The sequence below is a fragment of the Stigmatopora argus genome, chromosome 5, assembly GCF_051989625.1.
Source record: "Stigmatopora argus isolate UIUO_Sarg chromosome 5, RoL_Sarg_1.0, whole genome shotgun sequence".
Lineage (NCBI taxonomy): Eukaryota > Metazoa > Chordata > Actinopteri > Syngnathiformes > Syngnathidae > Stigmatopora > Stigmatopora argus.
In genome coordinates, this window is record NC_135391.1 from 18,300,840 (window position 1) to 18,324,213 (window position 23,374).

General features: G+C 40.9%; 1 protein-coding gene across 1 annotated transcript in view; it reads left to right on the forward strand.

Moving 5' to 3' along the window:
• Window positions 1-936: 936 nt before the first annotated feature.
• The window catches only part of bmpr1ba (bone morphogenetic protein receptor, type IBa), a 38,032-nt gene continuing 15,594 nt past the window's right edge, over window positions 937-23,374 (forward strand). Inside the window, exon 1 of the mRNA XM_077601221.1 lies at window positions 937-1,248. Coding sequence (XP_077457347.1) covers window positions 1,146-1,248 — 103 coding nt within the window. The 5' untranslated portion in view covers window positions 937-1,145. The remainder of the gene's footprint in view (window positions 1,249-23,374) is intronic.

The following is a 23,374-nucleotide window of genomic DNA, read 5'->3' on the forward strand; positions in this document are numbered from 1 at the left end:
GTTCGATTCCCACTCGATAGCAGTGTGAGTGGTTGACTGTCTCTCTGTGTGCCCTATGACTGACTGGCGACAGATCTAGGGTGGAGTCTACCTTTCGCCCGAAGACAGTCAGGTTAGGCTCCAGCAACCCCTGCAACCCTTTCGAGGATGGGCTGTAAGGAAATTGAATGAATTTTTTTTACTGGGTGGCCCGGCGGCTGTGCGGTTAGCGCGTCGGCCTCAAAGCTCTTGGGTTCAAATCCAGGTCGGTCCACCTGTGTGGGTTTCCTCCGGGTACTCCGGTTTCCTCCCACATTCCAAAAACATGCATGGTAGGCTGATTGGACACTCTAAATTGCCCCTAGGTATGGGTGTGAGTGTGCATGGTTGTCCGTCTCCTTGTGACCTGCGATTGGCTGGCCACCAATTCAGGGTGTGCCCCGCCTCTGGGCCGGAGAAAGCTGGGATTGGCTCCAGCACCCTCTGCGACCCTACGGAGGATAAAGCGGTTCAGAAAATGAATGAATGAATGAATGAATTATTTTTACTGGTCTAAAAATACGGGCATCCGATTGGCATCAGAAGTCAATAAGTCAAAATCGGGACATCCCTAATATTTATTCGCCCTCCCAGTCAAAAGGATTTTGACGTCTACCAACGTCAACTACAGCCAATGCGTTAACATAAAGCCCGTTAGCAGCACTAATAAACTGTCAATGTTTGCCAGGCATCTGGGTCAAGTCGGTCACGCTTGGGATCTGGTAGTAGTGCGAGCACCCCTAAGACTGATTTCTTTTCCTTCCCGCCCGCTTAACCCCCGCGGCCCCTCTATCCCCCTTTTGGGCTAAACCTGGTCTTTCTCCTGTCTGCTCCCTGCCCCCGTTTATTTTCCTCCCACGACCAACCCCCCCGCCTCCCAGCCCTGGCTCCCTCCCTCCTCACCGACCAAGTATACTCCCTCTCTTCCCCTCAGTGTGCTACTGTCAGTTCAGGTCCGAGGACGAGCTGCTCTACCTGCCGCCGGTGCGTGCGTTGGTTCCCCGTGGACTTTGTTACGTCGCCGCAATACGGAAGCTCAGCTTCGACGGGCTATCTCGCCCCCGTCGTCCTATCCTAGGCGATCCAAAGGAGTGCGGAGCCAGTGTGGAGGGGCAGTCGAGCGGACCATGCCAGTATGGGGAGGAAGGGTGCCTCTCTGCCTGCGGAGCCACTCTTGGGGGCTCGTACTTCTACTAATCGGACTCTTCTGGTTGAAAACGCCCGTGCAAGGTAAGAGCTATAGGGTTCCCTTCGTGAATATTTTACGTTCTGAAAAACTATATCACACAGTAGTACGCCCTTGAATTTCCCATTTTCGCATTTCCAACTTGAGAATATCTGATTCAGAACATCTTGGAACAATTTTCTTCCAAGATGGATCTCATTTTTGCATATTTCTCAACGTATCCATCCGATAATTCAAACCATTCCCACTTTCTGTTCACCTTATTCAGGGCATCATGGGATCTATGTAAATCATTCTCAAAATTCCTAGATTTTTTTTATTCAAAGGTCCAAATTCCCAAATTCTATTCCAGCTACAAATAAATCAGATTTTACAGGGTGTCTTGGAAATGGTTAAACAGTTAAGAACTGTATCCAAAGTCCTAAAATAACCAATGCTTACATTTCAAGTAATCCCTCAGCATTTTATTTGAGTGTCACTTCTTCAGCATTCACGTGCCCTTTCACTGGAACTGCTTTCTAGCTATCATATTTTTCAAACTATAAATCACGGCTGTACTCTCCAGATTAGCCACTACAAATTTTTCATATGGGCTATTAGTATTAGTTACACTAACGATATGCCATGATGTAGTACATTTTTAATTATTTGCTTAAAATTGATTAATAAATAACATTAACACAGCCCCCGCCCACCACGGATTTTATTTTTGAATTCACATTAAACTGATCTGCCCCAAACTTTAAATGCATCAAGTAGTGTTGCAACCTAAATCTATCCAACACAATAGCATACATTTTTTTCTCTCTCAAGTAATGACATCCAATTATTGAATGAAGCTTCTCACTATTGGTTTTGTCTGTTTAAACTACCACTACTACATTGGCCGCTTCATGGTTTAGAGCAGTGTTTCCCAACCAGCGTCCCGCGGCACACTGGGGTGCCGTGAGCGATGCTCAGGTGTGCCGTGGGAAATTACAAGTCACACATCGTAATAATCCAAGAGAGAAATCTAAAAATTAGATTAAAATCGAACTATTAGGAGGTTAAAATTGAAATATGAAATCATAGATTGTACTATAACCAAATTCAAATCGTAATATTATGAGATGATAGTCATTTTGTTGTTTATTTTTATGTGAGGTAAACCGGAAGCTCTTTGGTTTTCCAGGCTTCAACTTTTGTCGATGTTAAGTCTGTGTGAGCACTAAATGGCTCTCCTCCTAATGTTAGGTGGTTGAAGTAATATTGGGAGGAAAAAAAGTCGTAATATTGCGAGATTGAAGTCATTTTCCTGTTTTTATGGTATGTGAACCGGAAGTTGTTTGGTTTCAGGGGCATCAACTTTTGGCTATGTATAGTCTCTGTGAGCACATTATTTTTTTGTTTAATTTTGGGAGAAAAAGTAAAAATTAAAATAAGGTTGTAAAAACGTTGCATTAATTATTCTAACAGAAGTCGAACTGAAAGCTGTTCGGGGTCTGCGGACATCAACTTTGATGATGTTAGATCGGTGTGAAAAAAAATGATTTTGGAATCATTTGTTGGGTTTATTTAATTCCTGTTAATAAAACTTTGATGAGAACGACTTTATAATGGTAATATAGGTAACATAGTTTTAAATGAGAAGATTTTCACCTAGTGGTGTGCCTTGAGATTTGTTCAATGCAAAAAGTGTGCCGCAGCTCAAAAAAGGTTGGGAAACACTGGTTGAGAGGTTCACTCGCCTGACTTTGGCGCAGGCAGGCGTGGGTTCAATTCGCGATGGTAGCGGTATGATTGTGAGTATGTATGGTCGTTTGTCACTCTGTGTGCCCTTTGGCGGATTGGCGAAAGGTGTAGTTTGCATTTCGCCCAAAGTCAGCTGGGTTAGGCTCCAGCAACCCCCGCAACCCTTTCGAGGATGCGCGGTTTGGAAGATGATTAAACGAAGGAATACTACTATACATTATGTTGGCATAATATCATTAACAATTAATGAACTATTATTGAAATTGGAACACATTGTGATGTCTTTTCTGTGTGGATTGTGTTTTTTTTTGTAATTGTCTTGCATGCATCACTCATGTACGGGTGACAAGGGGAGCCAATTGTCTAACTTTTGAGTGACGGTAATAGATGAACAAGACTTGCTTTAAAATTCAGCTGTTTTTGCTTTGAATACACAGTAACTTCATCAAATTACAATTTTCAACACTGAAACAAAGGAAGCATATGAGCAACCTTTTCATTTGGCTTGAATGTTTTTATTTATTAATCTCAATGGCTGCCGTTTACAATAAAAGACATCCCATCATGTGGCTCTTTTTGTCCTCCTGCTGGAAACTTGTCTTGTTTTGTCGTTCTGCTCTGAATATAAATCAGTTTGGGACTTGTTTGTTGGCATGGCTATTTGTTTATCCTCTGTTCAAACAAATTGAACTTGTATTACCGTCGGTGGCAGCCACTGTGTTTATTTATTAAATAACACAAAAAGCCTGGATGTTAAGAGTTAATTTTGTTTAAGGACACATTGGGATTAGTCGTCCTTAGTATAGGTACACTCTCTACTGAGCGCTCTTCTTTTAACCCACTGATCCCTTTTCACGGTTTACACCTGTTTGCTACATTATCATCCCACCGTCACATTCCAAAAAAAGGAGGAATGCGACAAATAGTTTGTGCCTCACAGCCTTGTCCTGTGAGTGATAGCTTCTGGCCTTCTTTTTTCTCTCCTTTGCTTTTTGGTTCTATTTAAAGTGACAGAAGAGGGTCATCATAGCTCACTAGATTGTCCGCATCCGTCCATCTCATGCTGTCGAAAGCCGTGACGGTCTGAGCATTTTCGACACACATGCTAATACGCACTTATGGAAGATAAACATACAAAGTGTCTGCATGTTTCTGATTCACGTGAAAGCTGACTGCTCAGTTGAAGAATCCAAACAACAGCTGCCAGCGACTGAGATGTATGTGGATTGTGACATGAAGTTGAACCCGGGCCAAGTTTTTCTTGTACTCTTTGAATCATTTGAGATATTTTTTTAGGGATTTAAATCTTCAAACCTAACTGCCTTACAAGAAAAAAAAGAAAGAAAAGAAAATCCCAAAAGAAATTAGATAGGTACTGTATATTTATAACAGCATTGGAAAATCGGTAGAGATAAAGATCCAACCTATTTGAACTCAGAGAAAATCATATAAAAAAATATTTTTAAAAAAGAGAATCGTTACTGTTTTTTGTTTGTTAGATTTTTAACTGAAAAAATGTAAAGATCTAAACTCCAGTTTAAAATGGATCGGACAATCCCAATGAAACACTTTCATTCACCTCCCCTCTCCAATACCAAAAACTTTTTGTCATTGGAGGGAATGAATCAAATGTCTTTTAGATTTGAGTTTAATAATTTTATACCTCACCCTTTTGGGGGGCAAATGTGTATTTCCCAGAAAGAATTATTCATATATCAATACAGTAGCAATACATACTGTACAAGATTAAAAACAACAACTCATAATTTACCAAGTGTCCACCATTCAAGGCCATAGATATGAAATTGTTACGATAAGTGTGGCATTGAGCGTGGAACGTGTTTGGACCCTAATGCAGGGAAGCAGGCAATGTATGAGTGCATCTAGTGCTGTAACAAAACTTTAAAACTTAAGGCAGGAATCTTTAGAAAGTAACAAGGACTTAGAAATCAAATCACAAAATCAAACCTGACAGAAGACATGGGGAAACGGAGAACATGGAACATAGATGGGTAACTTGGCATGGGGTAAACAAAGCAGACGATCCAACAAAGACTAACAAATACACTGGGTTTAAATAAACAAGGGTTGATTACAATCAGGAACACTATGACTTTCATGTTGAGGTTCGGTAGGTGAATGAATAGCGAAGTTTTGATTTCCAAATCAATCAAAATATCACTCATTCCTTCATTTTCTGAACCACTTATCCTTGCAAGGGGTGCTGGAGCCAATCCCAGCTGACTTCGGGCACGAAGCAAGTGACATCCTGAATTGGTGGCCAGCCGATTGACAGGGCACAAGGAGATGGACAACCCTTTGCGCTCACACTCATACCCAGGGGAAATTTAGAGTGTTCAACAAGCCTACCATGCATGTTTATGAAATGTGGGAGGAAACCTGAGTACCCGAAGAAAACCCATGCAAGCCCGGGGAGAACATAAAACTCCACACAGGAGGATCACGTGGGATCGAATCCAGGACCTCAGAACTGTGAGGCCAACGCGCTAACCACCCATCTGCCCTCAATCGAAATAATTCAAATGAATATATTTTCCATTATCTGCCATCCCTAATTCCTTCCTGGGCAGAATTTCAAAGGCAAATCATTAATCATTGAAATTTTCCAAGTCCCCCGGTGTCTGATGGCCTCTTGTTTGAACTTCTCCTCGGGGCTTGTTCATTGACCCACAGGGAAGTGATTGATCGACCCGGCGACGTGCTCCTTGCTCGGTTCGTTGGCTGGCTCACGCGTGATTGATGGATTCAGGGAGGAAGGAGATGGAGCTGGTGGAATGAATCGCTTGGCTCAACTCTCTGAGACACCTTATTGTCTTGGTTTCTTTGAAGCAGCATGCTGATTCTCCATTCCTTTATTATGCTTCTTTTCTTTCTAGCTATTCGTAGAATGGCTATTTTGACTTATGTGAACCCCATTTACCAGTGTAAGCTTCTGACGACCAGCAAAAAGACAAGCAATTTGATTGAAAATAAAATTTCCTCATTGATATAATCAATAACTCATGAAATAAATAGATGTAACACTACCCGACATATCTTAAACATGAAACAACGTGTGGCATTTCTTCCCCTATTGAGTCAATATAATTTTTGTTTGCCAATTTCAAATCTGCCATCATTTTTCCCCTGTATGATTTCCAATATACATTTAGTGTTTTTTTTTTAAATCAGTGTTTTTTCATCCAGCTTCTTAATATATTTTGCTCATTTTAAGTTTCATGTTTCAGTCCTTTGAATTGTATACATATTTCCAAATTATTTTCAAATATCACTTTGCCAGCAGTGAGGTGTGTCTTATTTTCCCTAATGTTAGTCTAATGTGTCTGCACCTGTCTAAAACGGGTATAACAGCTATTATTTTGCTACTTTTGGGCTATTCTTAAGTGCTAGCTACATCTCATCTAATTTTCTGAACCGCTTTCTCCTCACTAGGGTCGCCGGGGGTGCTGGAGCCTATCCCAGCTGACTTCGGGCCAGAGGCGGGGGTCACCCTGAATTGGTGGCCAGCCAATCGCAGGGCACAAGGAGACAAACAACCACTCAGGCTCACACTCATACCTAGGGGTAATCTAGAGTGTCCAATCATCCTACCATGCATGTCTTTGGAATGTGGGAGGAAAATGGAGTACCTGGAGAAAACCCACACAGGCATAGAACATGCAAACTCCACAGTGAAAGGTTCTAACCTGGATTTGAACCCAGGTCCCACACTGTGAGGCCAACGCGCTAACCACTCATCCGCCGGGCCGCCTGCCAGCTACATAACAACTTTATTATAAAAGTAACGCTTTGCACAAATTTTTGAATTGCAAAAAAAGTCAAGGTTGAATCTTGAAAAAAACTAAGTACAAATTTGGTTTTAGCATCCTAATATTACATAAGAACCAACGTTTAATAGAGCAATGATTTTCAATCACTTCATGCACTAGGGTTTTCACTATTTTACTGTGGAACATCATATAGTTTCCCTGAATTAATCCAAAAATATTTTTTGAAATTAAATCTGCAAATACGCTGTTGCTAAATGTCCGTGCTGTCCAATGATTGGTAATCATGTAATACTTTCCTGTATCAATAGGTTGTAACAAGTAGCTCATTAGGCGGCCCGGTGGTGTGAGTGGTTAGCGCGTCAGCCTCACAGCTCTAGGGTCCTGGGTTCAAATCCAGGTCACGTCCACCTGTGTGGAGTTTGCATGTTCTCCCCGGGCCTGCGTGGGTTTCCTCTGGGTACTCCGGTTTCCTCCCACATTCCAAAAACATGCATGGTAGGCTGATTGGACACTCTAAATTGACCCTAGGTATGGGTGTGAGTGTGCATGGTTGTCCATCTCCTTGTGCCCTGTGATCGGCTGGCCACCGATTCAGGGTGTCCCCCGCCTCTGGCCCGGAGACAGCTGGGATTGGCTCCAGCACTCCCTGCTACCCTAATGAGGATAAAGCGGTTCAGAAAATGAGAGAGTGAGAGAAGTAGCTAATTGCTGATTAGTGATGCACCAAGTGAAGGTAGGATTTTTATTTATTTATTAGTTTTGTTTATTTATTTATTGATTCGTTCATATATCTGTTAATTCATCTGTTCATTTGTTTATTTATTTACTTATGCCTTTATTTATGCTTTTTTTAATTCATTTATTTATTCACTAAGGTGATTGTTGCACTATGGGTATCCTTTAGAAAAACTATAACAACAATGGAATTTTTTTAAAGGAAAGATGGGAATTCTGAACTAAACAAAGGACACGATTCAGATCCAGATGAAGGCCCAAGCATGAGTAGCGATCAAAAGAAAAACTTTTCCCTTGGAGAAAGTCTTTGAAGTCTTTACCTAATCTGTATAGAAATAGGCATCACAGGGTAATCTTTCACCATAGGTGCAATGATACCCACTCAATCAACAGGTTTAACAATGAGTGTATACAAATGACTGATGATGATTACAAATATATACATAATTTTATATTATTTTTAATATCACAATTTTTTTATTCAGTTCAACTTAGTCCACGACTTTATATTGTTAATATAGGCTGAAAAAAATACATATGTTTTGCTGTTGGGGGGATTTTTAAAAAATGAAAACAGGGTTTCTTGGCTTAAAAAAGTTTGCAAATCATTGAACCTAGTATCAGTGTTGAAATAGTGTTGATTGGCAGCAAAAGGAAAAAAAATGTTGGAATACATGTGTCGAGCTTTGCTTTGCAAAGCACCCCCACTTAGTAGCTAAAACTAAAATACAAAACTATTTAAACTTTGCTAAGCACGTTTTGGCATACATCACAAAAAATCAGGAATTATTATATAGGGATTAACAAAACCACTTGAGATAACCTCACTATATGTTGTGTCTATCCTCGCGATCCTCCTTTGGACAAGCGAGAGTACAAGATGACACGTTCCCTATCAAGGAAAATGAACCCCCGCACGGACACAATGACGTACTGTGCCCTTCCACCTCGGCCAGGCTGTAGCCTTCACTCTGACTTCTGAGAAGCCAGGAGCAATAGCTTTCGTTTCATTGTCCTTGGTGGAAAGAAGCACTGTGGTATCAGTTTTCATTGTCAAAAGCTCTGCCAGTTGCTCCTCCTTTGTCACTAGCTGCTAATGAGACACTGGTACCTCCATGTTTGGAGAGTCTGAAGCTCGCCCACCAACCATATTTCAGAAAACACTGCCAATCAATGAAGGTTTTGTATTGTCCTTGCATGTAGGTAAAGACATCCACTTCTGAAATGGATAAGATATTTCAATCTGAAAACCACACTTAAGTAACGATTACCATACATTTCCTAATGTAGGATACACTTTGTTCTAAATTGCAAAACACAATTTCATTTATCCAAAGGTTGCAGGGGTGCCAGAGATCATATAGTATATTTTAGAAATTCTACCCTGACTGGGCCTGAGCAATAAATTGATTTTATTAATCAATAGAAGTTTTTAGAATATTGAAAAAATATAATTAAAATTAATTTTTGTTATTGGCCCAAATAAAATTTTGTAATCTGTAATTTATTAGATTATGAATACTAAGTAGATGTGAATACTACGGTTGTGTATTCGGTGCCATATAACTGTTTGGCTGAGATTGAATAAAAGGATTACAGTAATCCTTCGAATATCATGGTTAATGTAGACCAGACATGGCCGCGATAAACGAAAAACCACGAAGTAGGATCACACCTATTATAACTACCACAATACATGTTTTCAGGCCAACAGAGAAATACAAGTACACAAGTTAACATGTAGAGACAAACACTCCCAATCATACCACCACCAGCGGTAATCGAGCCCGTGCCAGCCCGCACCGAAGTCAGGCGAGTGAACCTCTACACTACGAGGCGGCAATATCAAAATATAATGTATATATTTAAAAATGTAACTACTCTAAATACTGTACTCAGAGTGAAAATAGTTCCTTTCCGCTTGATATAAATAAATCAAAAAACAGTTAAATGGGATTTTTAGTCCAAGTCCTTTGTCTTCTTGTGGCCATAGGTCCATTGTCCACGATATTCGCGGGATTACTGTACTCGCCTGACTAAACATGTCAGGTACAAAACGACTTAAAAAATACCATTATCTGTTATAAATGAATCTGTCAAAATATAGTCTTTGTTCTTGTTTTTTTAAACCATGAGGACGGTCGAATTTGTTGATTAAGCTTGGCTTTTCCATAAAGCCAGCCAGCAGCATTCCTACACATGCCATCCGTTTGAAGCCTGGCATTTTCAGTTCGTTTTTGAATAAAATAATCCGGCATCCCCTTCCAAAAAACTTGTCGCTGCCTGTTCTGGGGCAGACCTCGTTCGCCGCCAAAGACCCGGCCGACCCCGCGGGCACGGGCCGCCAAAGCTCCGGCTGACGTCGCAGGCACGGACCGCCAAAGCCCCGGCCGATGCCACGGGCACGGGGCGCCGAAGCTCCGGTTGACACCGCAGGCACGGGCCGCCAAAGCTCTGGCCGATGCTGCGGGCACGGGCCGCCAAAGCCCCAGGCAACACCACGGGCATGGGCCGTCGAATCGCCGGCCGACTGGCCGGGAAATTAAATTTACACCGCAGCGTCCACCGTAACGTCACCCGGGGCTCGCATTTCTTTAAAAAATCCCCCTTCTCTGATGCTCTCTGCCGTCCAATTCGGCAAGCAAGTTTGATTTTCAATTAAGCGCGACGACATAAGTTCTCACGTGGCTCGCATTTCTGATAAAAATCCACCTCACCTCAAGTTTTCAGGGTAGGTGATATGATTGTAAGAGAATAGGTCAAAGGTGAGAATTAAGGCGACCTCAAGCTAGTTAATGCTATTGACAAGGAAATAAATATATATGAATCAAATTCATTTAAACATTGAGAACTGGCTCTGAATAGTTATGAACAAATGCTCGTCCGACCCTCCCAGTTAAGCAGGATTGGGCGTCTAATGCTGTTAATGGCAGCCAATGAGTTTAGTGAATGATTACGGTGCTATGGCTAGCTAGGAGTTTTTGAAGGCAGTGTTCTGAATTATCACATAACAGGCACCACACAGATTTCAGATTACATTTAGATGGCGTCGTGAAGACGACTGAAGGTATATTTAGTTGTTATATGCACATTTTTCTTGGTTTGTTGCCAAGTGGTTAAACTATGAAATTGAACTCTGTCAGATCGACTAGTCGATCCTCTGGTTCTGATTCCCACCATGATATGGTGTCTCCTGTGTGCGTGTGATTTACTCTTACAGTTTGCCATAAGGAGGCTGTTTTGATCATTTACCTAGAAGTACTTTTTCTTCCGGGCTTGGTGAAATTTATGAAGTAGTATGAAATGACACAGATCTTCTGGAAGAAAGAATGTCAACTGAAGAATTCATTGGGGAAAATTATGACATGTCAAGATGGATTTAGAGAAAGCTACAGTAAATTTGTCAGGGATTTGTGGAATCTTAAGTATTTCTATTATTGAATATATATTGTTTTATCGCCCATCTCTAATGTATACATTAAAAAAAAAAATGGCCTTGAGGCTCATTCTCACGTCATCGCAAAATTTCTATTTCGACTTTTGTGAGTTTGAAGTCATTACCCCAAAATTTAAACACATCTTTCCTTTCATATTACTAACAATATCCCGCAAGTTTCATAATGATCATTTTCTTCCTTTGTGGCTTATCTTGAACACAATCCTATATAACCGAATACATTCTATAAAGGCTTTACTTTGTGGCAGAGGTAACAGCCTAGCAGAGAAAAAGCTTCAAACGCAAGTGCGCTGGAAACATACTCTAATTCCTGGTTTGTTATTTTACTATGTGGCTTCAAAACAAACAGACAACCATTACTGTACATATGATAAGACCATTATGACTACCCAGATGGAAATGAGTGTATCTGTACATGTGCCCACACATCTTGACAGCATGTTTGTCCGGTGAGATAGTGCAGAGGGGGCCTTGAGCCGACCACGAGCGATATGTGCCTCGCTTAATGGCCGCCTAATCATACGCACTAGACAGATGGATGTTCGCAACTGTAAACACACTGCCATCACGTTTGTATATCAGTTGCATTTGTTCAATTTTTGGGTATCACCAGAGCACAGTCTCTTTAACTCATTGGCTGCCACTGACAGATTGCTAAAATTTATAAACTCATTTATAGCCTTTTAAAATAAAAAAATCCACCACAATTCACCTAAATATATTACATTGTCTAAAGAACAAAAGAGAACTTATTATTATGGACCAAATATTATCAATTTATGAACTTTAAAAAAAAAAAATTAATCAAACATGATTTTACCAGTTCAACTAAAATATACCTGAACTTTTCTCTATATTCATGTATTCATCTGTTTTTAACTGGGAAAAGTGAAGAAGTGCGTGAGTGGCATTGTGGGTGATATATGTCCAATCCAGTTCATATCGGGCTTAGCTCTTGATGCATTTTTTTAAATGAATATAAACAAAACCTTAGTAAATATGTCTTTGTTAATAATCATTTATTCATGACTAAACGGCTGTCATTGACAACAAGACATCCTGTCCATTTGAAGTGGCAAACGATCAGCTATCAGCCTATCCCAGCTGACTTTCAGGCAAAAGTCCTTAACTGGTCGCCAGCCAGTTGTAGGGCACTAGTACACTTAAACAATTAAAATATAATTTAAAAAATCAAATTAAACTCATTTAATTCACAGTGGAAAGATGATTGGACAGCACATGATTGGCCCTCTATCATTGTCAATGGAAATGAAAGAGTTAAATGAGAGAGCTTTTGACTGCACAGATGACTGGGATGCCACAGAGCAGAACGCAGAAGAAATAAACACATGCCAGCTGTGACATTAACACCATCATGCCTCTTGAAAAACTCACCACAATTCACATTACCGGTGGGTGAGTGTATTCCTTCCTCACCCAAATTGAAAAGCAATTGGCCCGTGTAAGCTGCTGAACAGGACAGGTTTAAAAAAAGAAGTGAAAAGTGACCAGAAGACTCACCATCCCCATGTAATTTGTACAGAAATGGCATTTTTTGTCACGTTTTGGGGGTTGATGGATGAGTGTGTTTTCCTTGTGTGTCCTGTCTGCGTGATTTTTATACGTTTTTGCCTGTTGTGTGACCCAGGTGTTCGTACTTTGTCATCAACCCCTGTCTGCGTATTTAAACCCCGGTGTTTTGTGGTATGTTTATGGGAGTTTTTTTCCCGTGTTTCCCTGTACTGGATTTTGTGAGTAGTGTTTTGCCTTTTTGTTTGGTGTGCGTCTCCCGTTTTGTTTTTATAAAGTTGACTTTGTCCCAGTTTTTATTATTTTGTGCATTATCATTAGCATTAAAATACAATAACGTTGTGCACCAGCACTTCCCTCTCATTTTTCTGCTTCCTGCATTCTCCGTTGCGCAGCCAAGACAATTCATGACATTTTGTAGTTTAATTAAGGAGCAGCCTGGCAGATGAGTGGTTAGCTTGTTGGCTTTAGAATTCTGAGGTCCTGGGTTCAATCCCAGGTTGTTCCTCCAATGTGTAGTTTGCATGTTCTCCCGGGGTTGCGTGGTTTTTTTATGGTTTCCTCCCACATTCTAAAGACATGCATGGTAGGCTGGTTGAACACTCAAAATTACCCCTAGGTATGAGTGTGAGCATGAATGGTTGTTCGTCTTCTCGCGCCCTGCGATTGGTTGGTCACCAATTCAGCACCCCTACGACCTTTGTGAGAATAAGCGGAATAGAAAATATATATACCTAATCAGACTTCATTGGGTTAACATCTTGGAATAAACACAAAGCATTTGAGATGTAAACAGACGATCGCGAGCAATGCTTTTAGAAGCGTCAGGGACGTGACATTTTATTATTTAAACAATCTCCCACAAGGGAGCAACGGTGTCGAGGTGTTCTGTAACCAATCAAGGTCAGACATAGTAAACAATTGTATAACAGAAAAAAAGTGTAAAAATAGCTTGATCTCGACGAGATGACTAAAAAACAACAGGTTTGGTGTGCTGGTCTCGTGCTTGTGTAAAATCAGGCTTGAAACCTTTTGAGGTGCCAAACTCATCCTTGTCGTGGGCCCCATTGTAGTTATGGTTGCCTGCAAAGGGCACTTACAGAGGCTAATCCATGGTTTTATTTAACCTATTTGGCTGCCATGGGCAGCGCCAGGCGTCCATTCTATTTTGACTGGAACAGGGCAAATGAACCTTCTTTCATTCAACCCTCCCAATCCAAATTAATTTGATGTCTAGTGCCGTCAATGGCAGGCAAAATAGGGCTGAATGATCGCCAATCAACTGTTTAGTGACGTTTTTGACCTAAAAATTGTCCAAATCCTTTTTATGCCCCAGGATTATTACCTATTTTAAAAAATCTATTTATTTTTAAAATTTGTAATAATTTCTGCCCCCATTTTTATTTCCCTTTAGAAAAAAATGGGTAGTGGTAAATATATTTTACTTATTAATGTGTTTTTTTCATGTAAAAAGAAAAAATGTATGTATACTCAATGTATGGTCATTTGTTTAATTTATTTTTCATCTACTCCTATGAAATAATCAAAGAAAAGTGGGGGATAACATCAACAAACATTAACAGAGGACTAAACAGTAAATCATTGGTATAGTGTAGGGATGACCAACTCCGGTCCTCGAATGCCCCTATCTAGTCTTTTTTCCATATCCTCTCCTGTACTGATCAACTCATCAACAAGTTGTCCAGAAGCTAAATAAAGATCCAGATTATTTGATTCAGGTGTCTTGTTAAAGGGAGGCATGGAAAACAGACTCGATAGGGGCCCTCGAGGAAGGAAGTTGGGCACCCGTTATGTCGTGCTTTATTCGTTTGACTTTGGTTGTGGCAGCGTGTGATTGATTTCTGCTCAGTAGCGATGTGACTGTGCGTACAAATGGTTGTCTGCCCTATGACTGACTGGCGGCCAGTTTAGGGTGTACTCTGCCTTTCACCACACGTCAGCTAGCATAGGATTCTGCCTCCTGTGATCCTGACCTGAAATTAAATGAATGTTTATTTTGACTTGTTACTTTAGTTAAATGGCGTCCCGGTGGCGCGAGTGGTTAGCGCATCAGCCTCACAGCTCTGGGGTCCTGGGTTCAAATCCAGGTCACGTCATGTTCTCCCCGGGCCTGCGTGAGTGTCCTTTGGGTACTCCAGTTTCCTCCCACATTCCAAAAAGATGCATGGTAGGCTGATTGGACACTTTAAATTGCCCCTAGGTATGGGTGTGAGTGTGCATGGTTGTTCGTCTCCTTGTGCCCTGCGATTGGCTGGCCACCGATTCAGGGTGTACCCCGCGTCTGGCCTGGAGTCAGCTGGGATAGGCTCCAGCACCACCCCTAATGAGGATAAAGTGGTTCAGAAATTGAGATGAGGTGAGAATTTTGTCAAAAGAGAAAAAACGGTAACTACAGTGGTACCTCGACATTCGACCACCCCGACATATGAGCAATTTGAGATACGAGTAAAATTTCGAGCAAATAATTATCTCGAGATACGAGACAAATTTCGATATACGAGCAGACAGCGGACGCGAGATGCTGCTCATAAGAACATCATGGGCACTGTCTCTCTCCCCGCAACTCCCTTGTGTAATGTCTCTGGTCGCAACTCCCTCTTTGCAATGTCTCTGCGAGCACTGGGCGGAGCGTTGCATTTTTTCAGTGTTTTTTTTCCCGTTAGTCATTGCGAGGCGATCGCTAATACGAGAGTTATATATGTTACTTCTCGTTGGCAAGTGATCGTGCGTTATCCTATTGTGAGGACATTTGTGTGCATCATTTTGGGAATATTTTGAAAAGAATACAAAAGCAAACATCTAGGTTGCATGTGAAAGTCAGTGTGGAGGCGGGGCAAAAAGAGCCAACCGGGAGAAGAAAGATATCAAAATGTCAAACAAAATTAGAATTAAGTTTAGTGTTAGGTTCGATTAAACTTATTTTTGAGTGTGTCTGCATCGTAATCCAAGTTCATTTAATTTTTTTTATCTTACGTTACGAGGTCTTTGCCGTGAAAGAAGTCCCCCCCCCGCCCCCTCTCTCTGTCCATCTCTCTCTCCCTCTCCCCCCTTCGAAATCTGTATAATTTTAGCACTATTAAACACATTTTAGTAATATTAAACCACTAGTTATGTGTTACTTTGTTAATAGATGGCGAATTAGAACAAATAAAACATTTTTTCCAATCCAATATCGTGTTTTTGGTGTTTTTTCAGAGGGTTGGAACAAATTAATTTGTTTTTAGTTCATTTCAATGGGAAACATTCGTTCGAGTTACGAGAATATCGACATACGAGCTCAGTCCCGGAACGAATTAAGCTCGTATCTCGAGGTACCACTGTATTCCCTGACTTCTGGATTAGTTTTTTAATTTTATATGCATTTTATATTGCCAAAAACATTAAGTCGATCCACGTAATCTACTTTTGCTGACCACACAAAATGAGGCAGTTAGCCCGATCTGTTCCACGGCATGCCAGTTTGACACCCAAGCTGTAGTTCTTTTAATTTCCAGTGTTCCTATTGTTTGTCAATGTGATGTGTTCATGCACCGTCACCACGGAACAATGTGTCACATGATCTTATCACGAGAATAGACTGTCCAATCAGGTATAAATAGCAGGCGAGTGTGAGTCCCGGATACACTTTAGGACTTCTCTGATGAAGGTGGTATTACGATATATCAGGCATAATTATTTATAATCAAAACTAGAAGTCCAATAATAAAGGGTTTTCAAGGACCAATGCCGTTACTAATTAAAGAAAAAAAATACTTTTTGCCGATGTCAGCAGCTGATTTTGTAAGAGGTTACTTAAGGATGATATACTTTTTATACCCAAAGCAGTTTAGTTTTGAAAGGCAATTGATACAAATGTCATTTTCCGTACTGCCTATCATCACAAGGGTTGGATTGGGGGGTGAGGGAATAGTCTGGAGCTTGGATGCATTGGATGGGGTGTAAAAGTAGTGCTAATTTAGAATGCAATGCTAACACTATGAGTTACATTTGTGATCACTTGGTAAAGACCTTAAAAGGTTAACGTAACATTGCTTATTCTCTCGCCAAAATAAAAAACAAACATTACCACGTGTTCCAAAAAAAGAAATCCCTAAACTCCCCTGATGCTTGAAGTGGCTCTAAGCATTGCTGGGTGCTTCCGTCAGGCAGTCGACAGCTACAGCAGCCCACATGACTGCCTGAAATATCCTTTAAAGCAGGGGTGGGCAAACCGGTCCTCGGGGGCCGCTGTGGGTGCAAGTTTTTGTTCCAACTGATCCAGCACTGACACTTTGACCAATGACATTTCTGCTAAAACAAGAAACACTTTACTGCAAAAACACTGATTGCACTTTTAGGACACCAGATTGGTGAAAAGATGTCCTGTTTATGGATTGGAGTGAAATCCTGCACCCCCTGCAGCCCTTTGTGGAATAGTTTGCCCACCCCTCCTCTAACGCCATACTAGACTCAAAATGCCAGATCTCAGAAGCGAAAGAGTGTTGGCCCTGGTTAGTACTTGGATGGATGACTGCCAGGGAATAATCCTCATATACTGGCCTTTTAATTGTAAATCAGGCAATGGCTAAAAAAGGGAATTTATCGGCCCAATATATTGGCCGACCACTATGTCGTTTGACCTCTAACGGAAAACATGGTTGTGAATATGTTGTCGTTATACAGGCTACTGCAACTGTCTAAGTCGTACCAGTCATTTAGAGGTTGCATTGTCTGTCCCTTTAAATGTTATCATAAGTTGCGGATGTGGATTCAGCATTCATGCATTTGTGCTTGTCATACTAAATGATGTACTACTCGATTCTTAATGTGACACGAACAGCCTTGGCCCATTCTGCCCTTTTCCAAATGGTTGCTTTCTACTATTTCCCACATACATCTGGTAAACAAACCTGTGTCTGTTAGTTTGGTTTGCACACAGAGAAGCAAATCTCTCCATTTTACACTTAATTGTTTAATTGCTATTGAAATTAAATGGGATGTTTTACATTTACACTAAACAGTAATCTTGGCATATTTTCCCTCACAACACTGGAACTCAGGGAATGTCAACAGCCTTCCTATTGCTCTTAATCAGTGGTTCTTAACCTTGCTGGAGCTGCCGAACCCCAGCAGTTTCATATGCGCATTCACCAAACCCCAACAATTTCATATGCGCATTCACCGAACCATATTTTCGTGTAAAATAAAACATGTTTTTTTTTCAAATTCAAGATATAGAGTTCTCGCAGCATTGATTGGCCAAGCAATGTCACGTGATCATCCCCAGCCGGTGATGGTCAAGCGGGGCATGTTATCATGAAAATAGAAATGATGAGTCTATGTGTCTTGACCTCCGTTCCAGAGACTCCACCGAACCCCTGAGACTGACTCACCAAACTCCTAGGGTTCGATCGAACCCAGGTTAAGAACCACTGCTCTAACTGCTTTATAGTTATTTCATAAATTAAGTGACAATGTTTTGGTCGTAATGTAATTCTATCCCTGTCAGGCTGCTATAACCTATCCTAGCCAACCGCATTACACCCTAGACTGGGAAGGCGTTGCTGGAGCCTATCCCAGCCGACTATGGCCAACTATGGGACACCCTGAATTGGTGGCCAGCCAATCGCAGGGCACAAGGAGACGGACAATCATTCACTCTCAAACTTTAGCAATTTAGAGTCTTCAGCCAGCCACCCGATGATGCAGTGGTTCTTCCGCCTGACTTCAGTGAAGACAGTCTGGGTTCGATTTCCACTCGGTGACAGTATGATCTTGAGATTGAGTGGTCGTCTGTCTCTCTGTGTGCTCTATGACTGACTTGCAACCAGTCTAGGGTGTAGTCTGCCTTTCGCCTGAAGACTGCTGGGTTAGGGTCCAGCAACCTCCGCCACCCTTTCGAGGATGGGCGGTATGGAGGATGGTGAATGATGAGACTTCAAACAGCCTATTAAGCATGTTTTGGGGATTTGGAAAGAAACCGCGGTACCCGGAGTAAACCCGGGGAGAACATGCAAACACCACACAGGAAGGTTGAAACCTCGGACTGAAGCCTCGATCTTAAAACTGTACACCACTAACCACTCCCCCACCGGGCTGCCGATATTCCTACAGTGATTTTTATTTTTTAAAATATGTTTAAGCATCAAGCTATCATCCAATCATACGGAATAAACGAATCACATCAGTCTTGGTGACCAGATAAAAAAAACAAAAAACAAAGAGCCGTAGAAATGCCTTAATAGACTGCCGGGTTATTTGAGCAGCCGTGAAAACACTTGGGCCGCCGGCCAAAAACAACTGCATGTCTGTCCGCACGTGTGTGGGAATGACCGTAGTCTGCACCACTTGAGTTTCACATCTGTCGAAATTGAAGGCTCCGAGATCCCATGTCTGATTTGTGGTTTGTTAAAAACAATTTACTACAGCCTGCAGACCAACTATTCTCATTCACTCACAATTTTATGAAAGACGGAAAATAAACCACTCAAAACAAGTGAAAAACCGATTTTCGCAGGAAGAAGATAGTTTTGAATTTGTGATCGGAATTTCTTTCGATCATTTGTTTCAAATGGTTGTTCGGCAACTCTGAAGCACGCGCTACCTGTTAGGGTTGCCAATACTGCATTGAAGTATCCACATTGAATGATTGAATCTGGATCCAGATTGCAGAAGTATCAATACTAGCCCATCATTGTTGTTTATTGTTATGTAATGTCTACTTCCGCATCGGACTCACAGCTCTGGGGTCCTGGTTTCAAATCCAGGTCGGTCCACCTGTCTGGAGTTTGCATGTTCTCCTCGGGGCTGCGTGGGTTTTCTCCAGGTAATCCGGTTTCCCCTCAGATTCCAAAAACATGCATGGTAGGCTAATTGAACACTCTAAATGAGTGTTTCCCAACCACTGTGCTGTGGCGCATTGGTGTGCCATTTGCAATGGTCGGGTGTGCCGTGGGAAATTCCAAGGTCATACATACAATGTAATATTCAGAGAAAAATTAATATGAAAAATCAAAATATGATGAATGTTAAATTATAGATTATAGTATTACAAGATTCAAATTGTGAAACAGTCATTTTGTAGCTTATTTTTCTCTAACATGAACTGGAAGTTGTTTGGTTTCATCAACTTTTGGGGACGTAAAGTCTGTGTGAATGCTACATTTTTTTTGCGTAATGTTAGGAGAATTAAGTAATATTTGGAGGAAATTCATAAAATTATGTGATTAAAAACATTACATTACTTATTTTTGCATCACTCGAACCGAAGTTGTTCAGGGTCCGCAGACATAAACTTTTGGTGACATTAGGTCGCTGTGAAAAATTAGATTTTGGAATAATTTTGTAGGTTTATGTGATTCCGGCTGATAAAACTTTGATGACAATTGTTAATATAGGCGACATGGTTTTAAATCAAAAGATTTTCAGATGGTGGTGTCCCTTGAGATTTTTTTAATGCAAATGTGTGCCGCAGCACAAAAAGGTTGGGAAACACTGCTCTAAATTGCCCCTGGGTATGAGTGTGAGTGTGAAAGGTTGTTCGTCTCCTTGTGCTCTGCGATCGGCTGGCCGCTGATTCAGCCTCATGCCCGAGAGTCATCTAAGATAGGCTCCAGCACCCCCGCGACCCTTGTAGGGATAAAGCGGTTCAGAAAATGAATGAATGAATGTGTTTTTCTGTTGCAAACTAGTACAATTTTCTACTTGATATCAATACTCATAAAATACAGGGAGTCCTCGATTATTATTTTTTTATTCCTATGCTGGCGAAGTAACCTGAATTTCCACGTGAGTTGGAATTTTCGACAAAAGACTGGAAAAAAAATTCAAATCGTGTTATGTATCAGGTTGCATTTATTCTTCAGGTTGCAATGTCGTTTTGTGGAGTGTTGCATTTTATTGCTGTCCCCAAATGCATTGCATGACTAAGAGAGAGGTAGGTGTGGACAAGTTGGCGGGAGAAGGAAGGCTGCTCTTTTGTTTTTGTTGGCGTCTGCTCGTCCTACAGTAGTCATGTTCAATAAACCATTGAAAATGTTAATACCAAGGAGTCGTCGCTTGTACTGCTTCCTTCTGTTTCAATAATGTAGCGATGCTGGTAGGTGGGTTATGGCCAGTCATATTGCCTTGCAATATCAGTCAACCCCACACCACTTTCAGGGCCCACTTATTCATTCATTTCATTCAGCAGTCAAAAGAGAGTTGTTGTTGTTCCGGTAGACTCCAAGCAGAAGAAAAGCAAGCCGCAATAATGTTACCATTAAATAGAATAACGAATCTAGTTAATGCATTTTTGTTTAGGGGATTTGGTAAGTTGGATCTTGTTTGTGTATGTTGGGACACTCATTTACATATCATAGGGTTTCGTAACCTGAAAATTTTATACTTAGAGGCATTCGTAAGTAGAGGTACGACTGTACTGGTAAAATAGAGGAAAATAGGATAAAGAGGAACCTGTTAATATAACATATTAACAGATTTTTGGGTAAATAGCCTAAACAACTTAACAACTTTGCGTTTGTCAGAATGGGAAAAAGTTGTTTCTCAGTTTAAATTGGAGCCCCAGCCAAACTATGAAAAAGTGTGACTTATAGTCCAGAAAATATGGTATTTGTTTTTGCAACACCAGAAGCCACTTGAAATTTGTTCGTTTGTGTTGTTTGTAGATCTGACTCTGCATGACTCCTGGCTGAAGTGGAATTGTTGTCAGCGAATGAACATTTTTTAATTTGGTGCCACTCTCCCAGTTCAAATAGATTGGACGTCTACTATTGATAAACAAATTAGTAGGGATGTATTTATTGCTGATTTCAATGTGATGTAAATCATGACATTTTGTGTTGATTTGTGCTATACAACTTTGCCTTGTCTTTATTTAGTTTTTTGGACAAATGGGTTTCAGATGGCAGGGCTGTAGTTTTGACTTATTTACGAGAGAAATGATTACAAGACCAGCTGCTCTCTATTCTTGACTCTCTAACGCTTTGTTTTCTTATTTCTTCTTTTTTTTCCCTCAAAGGCTGCTTTGTGGCTCCTAGGGCTTTTCTGGAATCAGCCAGGAGTTCCGCAATCCTTGTGTGTACCTGTCAATCATCCCTACAGGGGAGCACATGCACACATGCACACAATGCAGAGTGCGGCTCATTCATTTGCGAGTCATTGAATGGTTTTGATGTGACATGATGAAGTGACGGCTAGAAGTAGTGATTTCTCCCACACTACCCAATTATCTTGAAATCACTGTTTATTATTCTTCCTGTCACTAATGGATTCGCCTTTTTGGGGGCCTCAAGATGGCCCCAAAGGCAGATGTATATTTTAACCCAATCACTGCCATGGAGATTGAACATAAAATCCATTTTAATTTGGATGGCTGAAATGCAATGATCATGTTTCCGTTCCGTGCCTTTGACAACGATAAACATTCAATCCATTTGGACCAGAAAGGCTGCCCAGTCAAAGGATTATTTCAATTTCATATTTTTTTAAATGATATTTCTTAATATAAAGTGTCCGATTCGAAGGCTTTCGATTTTGAAAAAGTAAACAAATTGGGCAGGCATATCAAGCACAGTGAAAAATCTTATTTACAGCCATACGTCTACTTACGAATGCCTCTAGCTACAAAATATCAGGTTGCGAACACTTTTTTATATGCAATTGAGTACCTCAAGATACAAAAACAAGATGCAAGTTACGAAATTCCCCAAACATCAATACATTACCCATATCCGTTATTTTATTTTGAAATTGTTGCGGATGCATTTATTCTTACTTTACAATCTCGCTACACTCTACTGGGCTCTCATTGGCTGTCTCACAACAACCACTACCCATGTTTCAAGATTCTTTCTTATGTACTTTTGTCTGCCGTTTGTCGTTCTGACGGTGTTTTTTTGTCCACTGACACGCATGTGCTGTTGTTCACCGGCCGAAGCTCGCATCTGCCGAGGTGCAAAACTGCAAATTCTCGTGTGGAGGAACACACCCGGACTCCAAGGAATAAAAAAATGAACCACCATTATGATGGATTTACGCCATAGATAATGCCGTGAAAAGAGGGGTTAGGGTTACAAACATGAACACACACCACATAAACCCAACATTAAGAATTCAAACAACAACATTAGCAACATTAATCAACAACAAACATTAACATTTTATGATTTCTTTGGAATTAAATTTTTCACCCATTTTATTAGTTGCTACTTGTTCTTACCTGTTTGGATTTAAGTTGCCCTTCTGCAGTGCTGGTTGACGGACGATTTGAAAAAAATCAATATGTTACTTTTACACACTATTATTCCTGATTAATAGAGCTAACTATTTACTGGTTGAAAACATGACAAACGAGTTCCTCTATGATGCCAGGTTTGTTTCAAAGACTTTTAAAGACCAAAACCAATAAGTTTGACATCCCCCAAATCATGACACAAGGATGAAACTGGAGGTACGGAGAGTAAACTTAGGCGGCGCCCCTTCCGTGTAGCGCTGACTCTGTCAAACAACGGGAAGATGAAAAAGCACTCAGAGGCAGAGGAAGGGATTGGAAAAAAAGAGGCATGTAGTGTTTACACCAACCTGATGAAAGGCTGAGATGACTAATGAACATGCTTCGGCCATTTTCTTTCTACTCAGACCTGGCCGTCTCCATCTCGTTAGTCAAGCACGACGTGTCGGTCCTCCGCCGGCAACAAAGCAGCATGTGTTGAAAAGAGGCCTTTAAGCGTTTTTGGGGGTCTTGTGGGGCTGACCCTTTGTTAATTGCGTGTTGACAGTGGCCTCTATATTCTGCAATCGGGCCTCAAAGACCTATTGGGATTGGTACCTGGGGGTTGCAAATAGCATGTGAAAGGCTAGGTTAGCCAAAGAGCTTGAAGCCATTATGGTGTTTTAAAGTACTTTGTGTGTTTTTTTAAAAATATG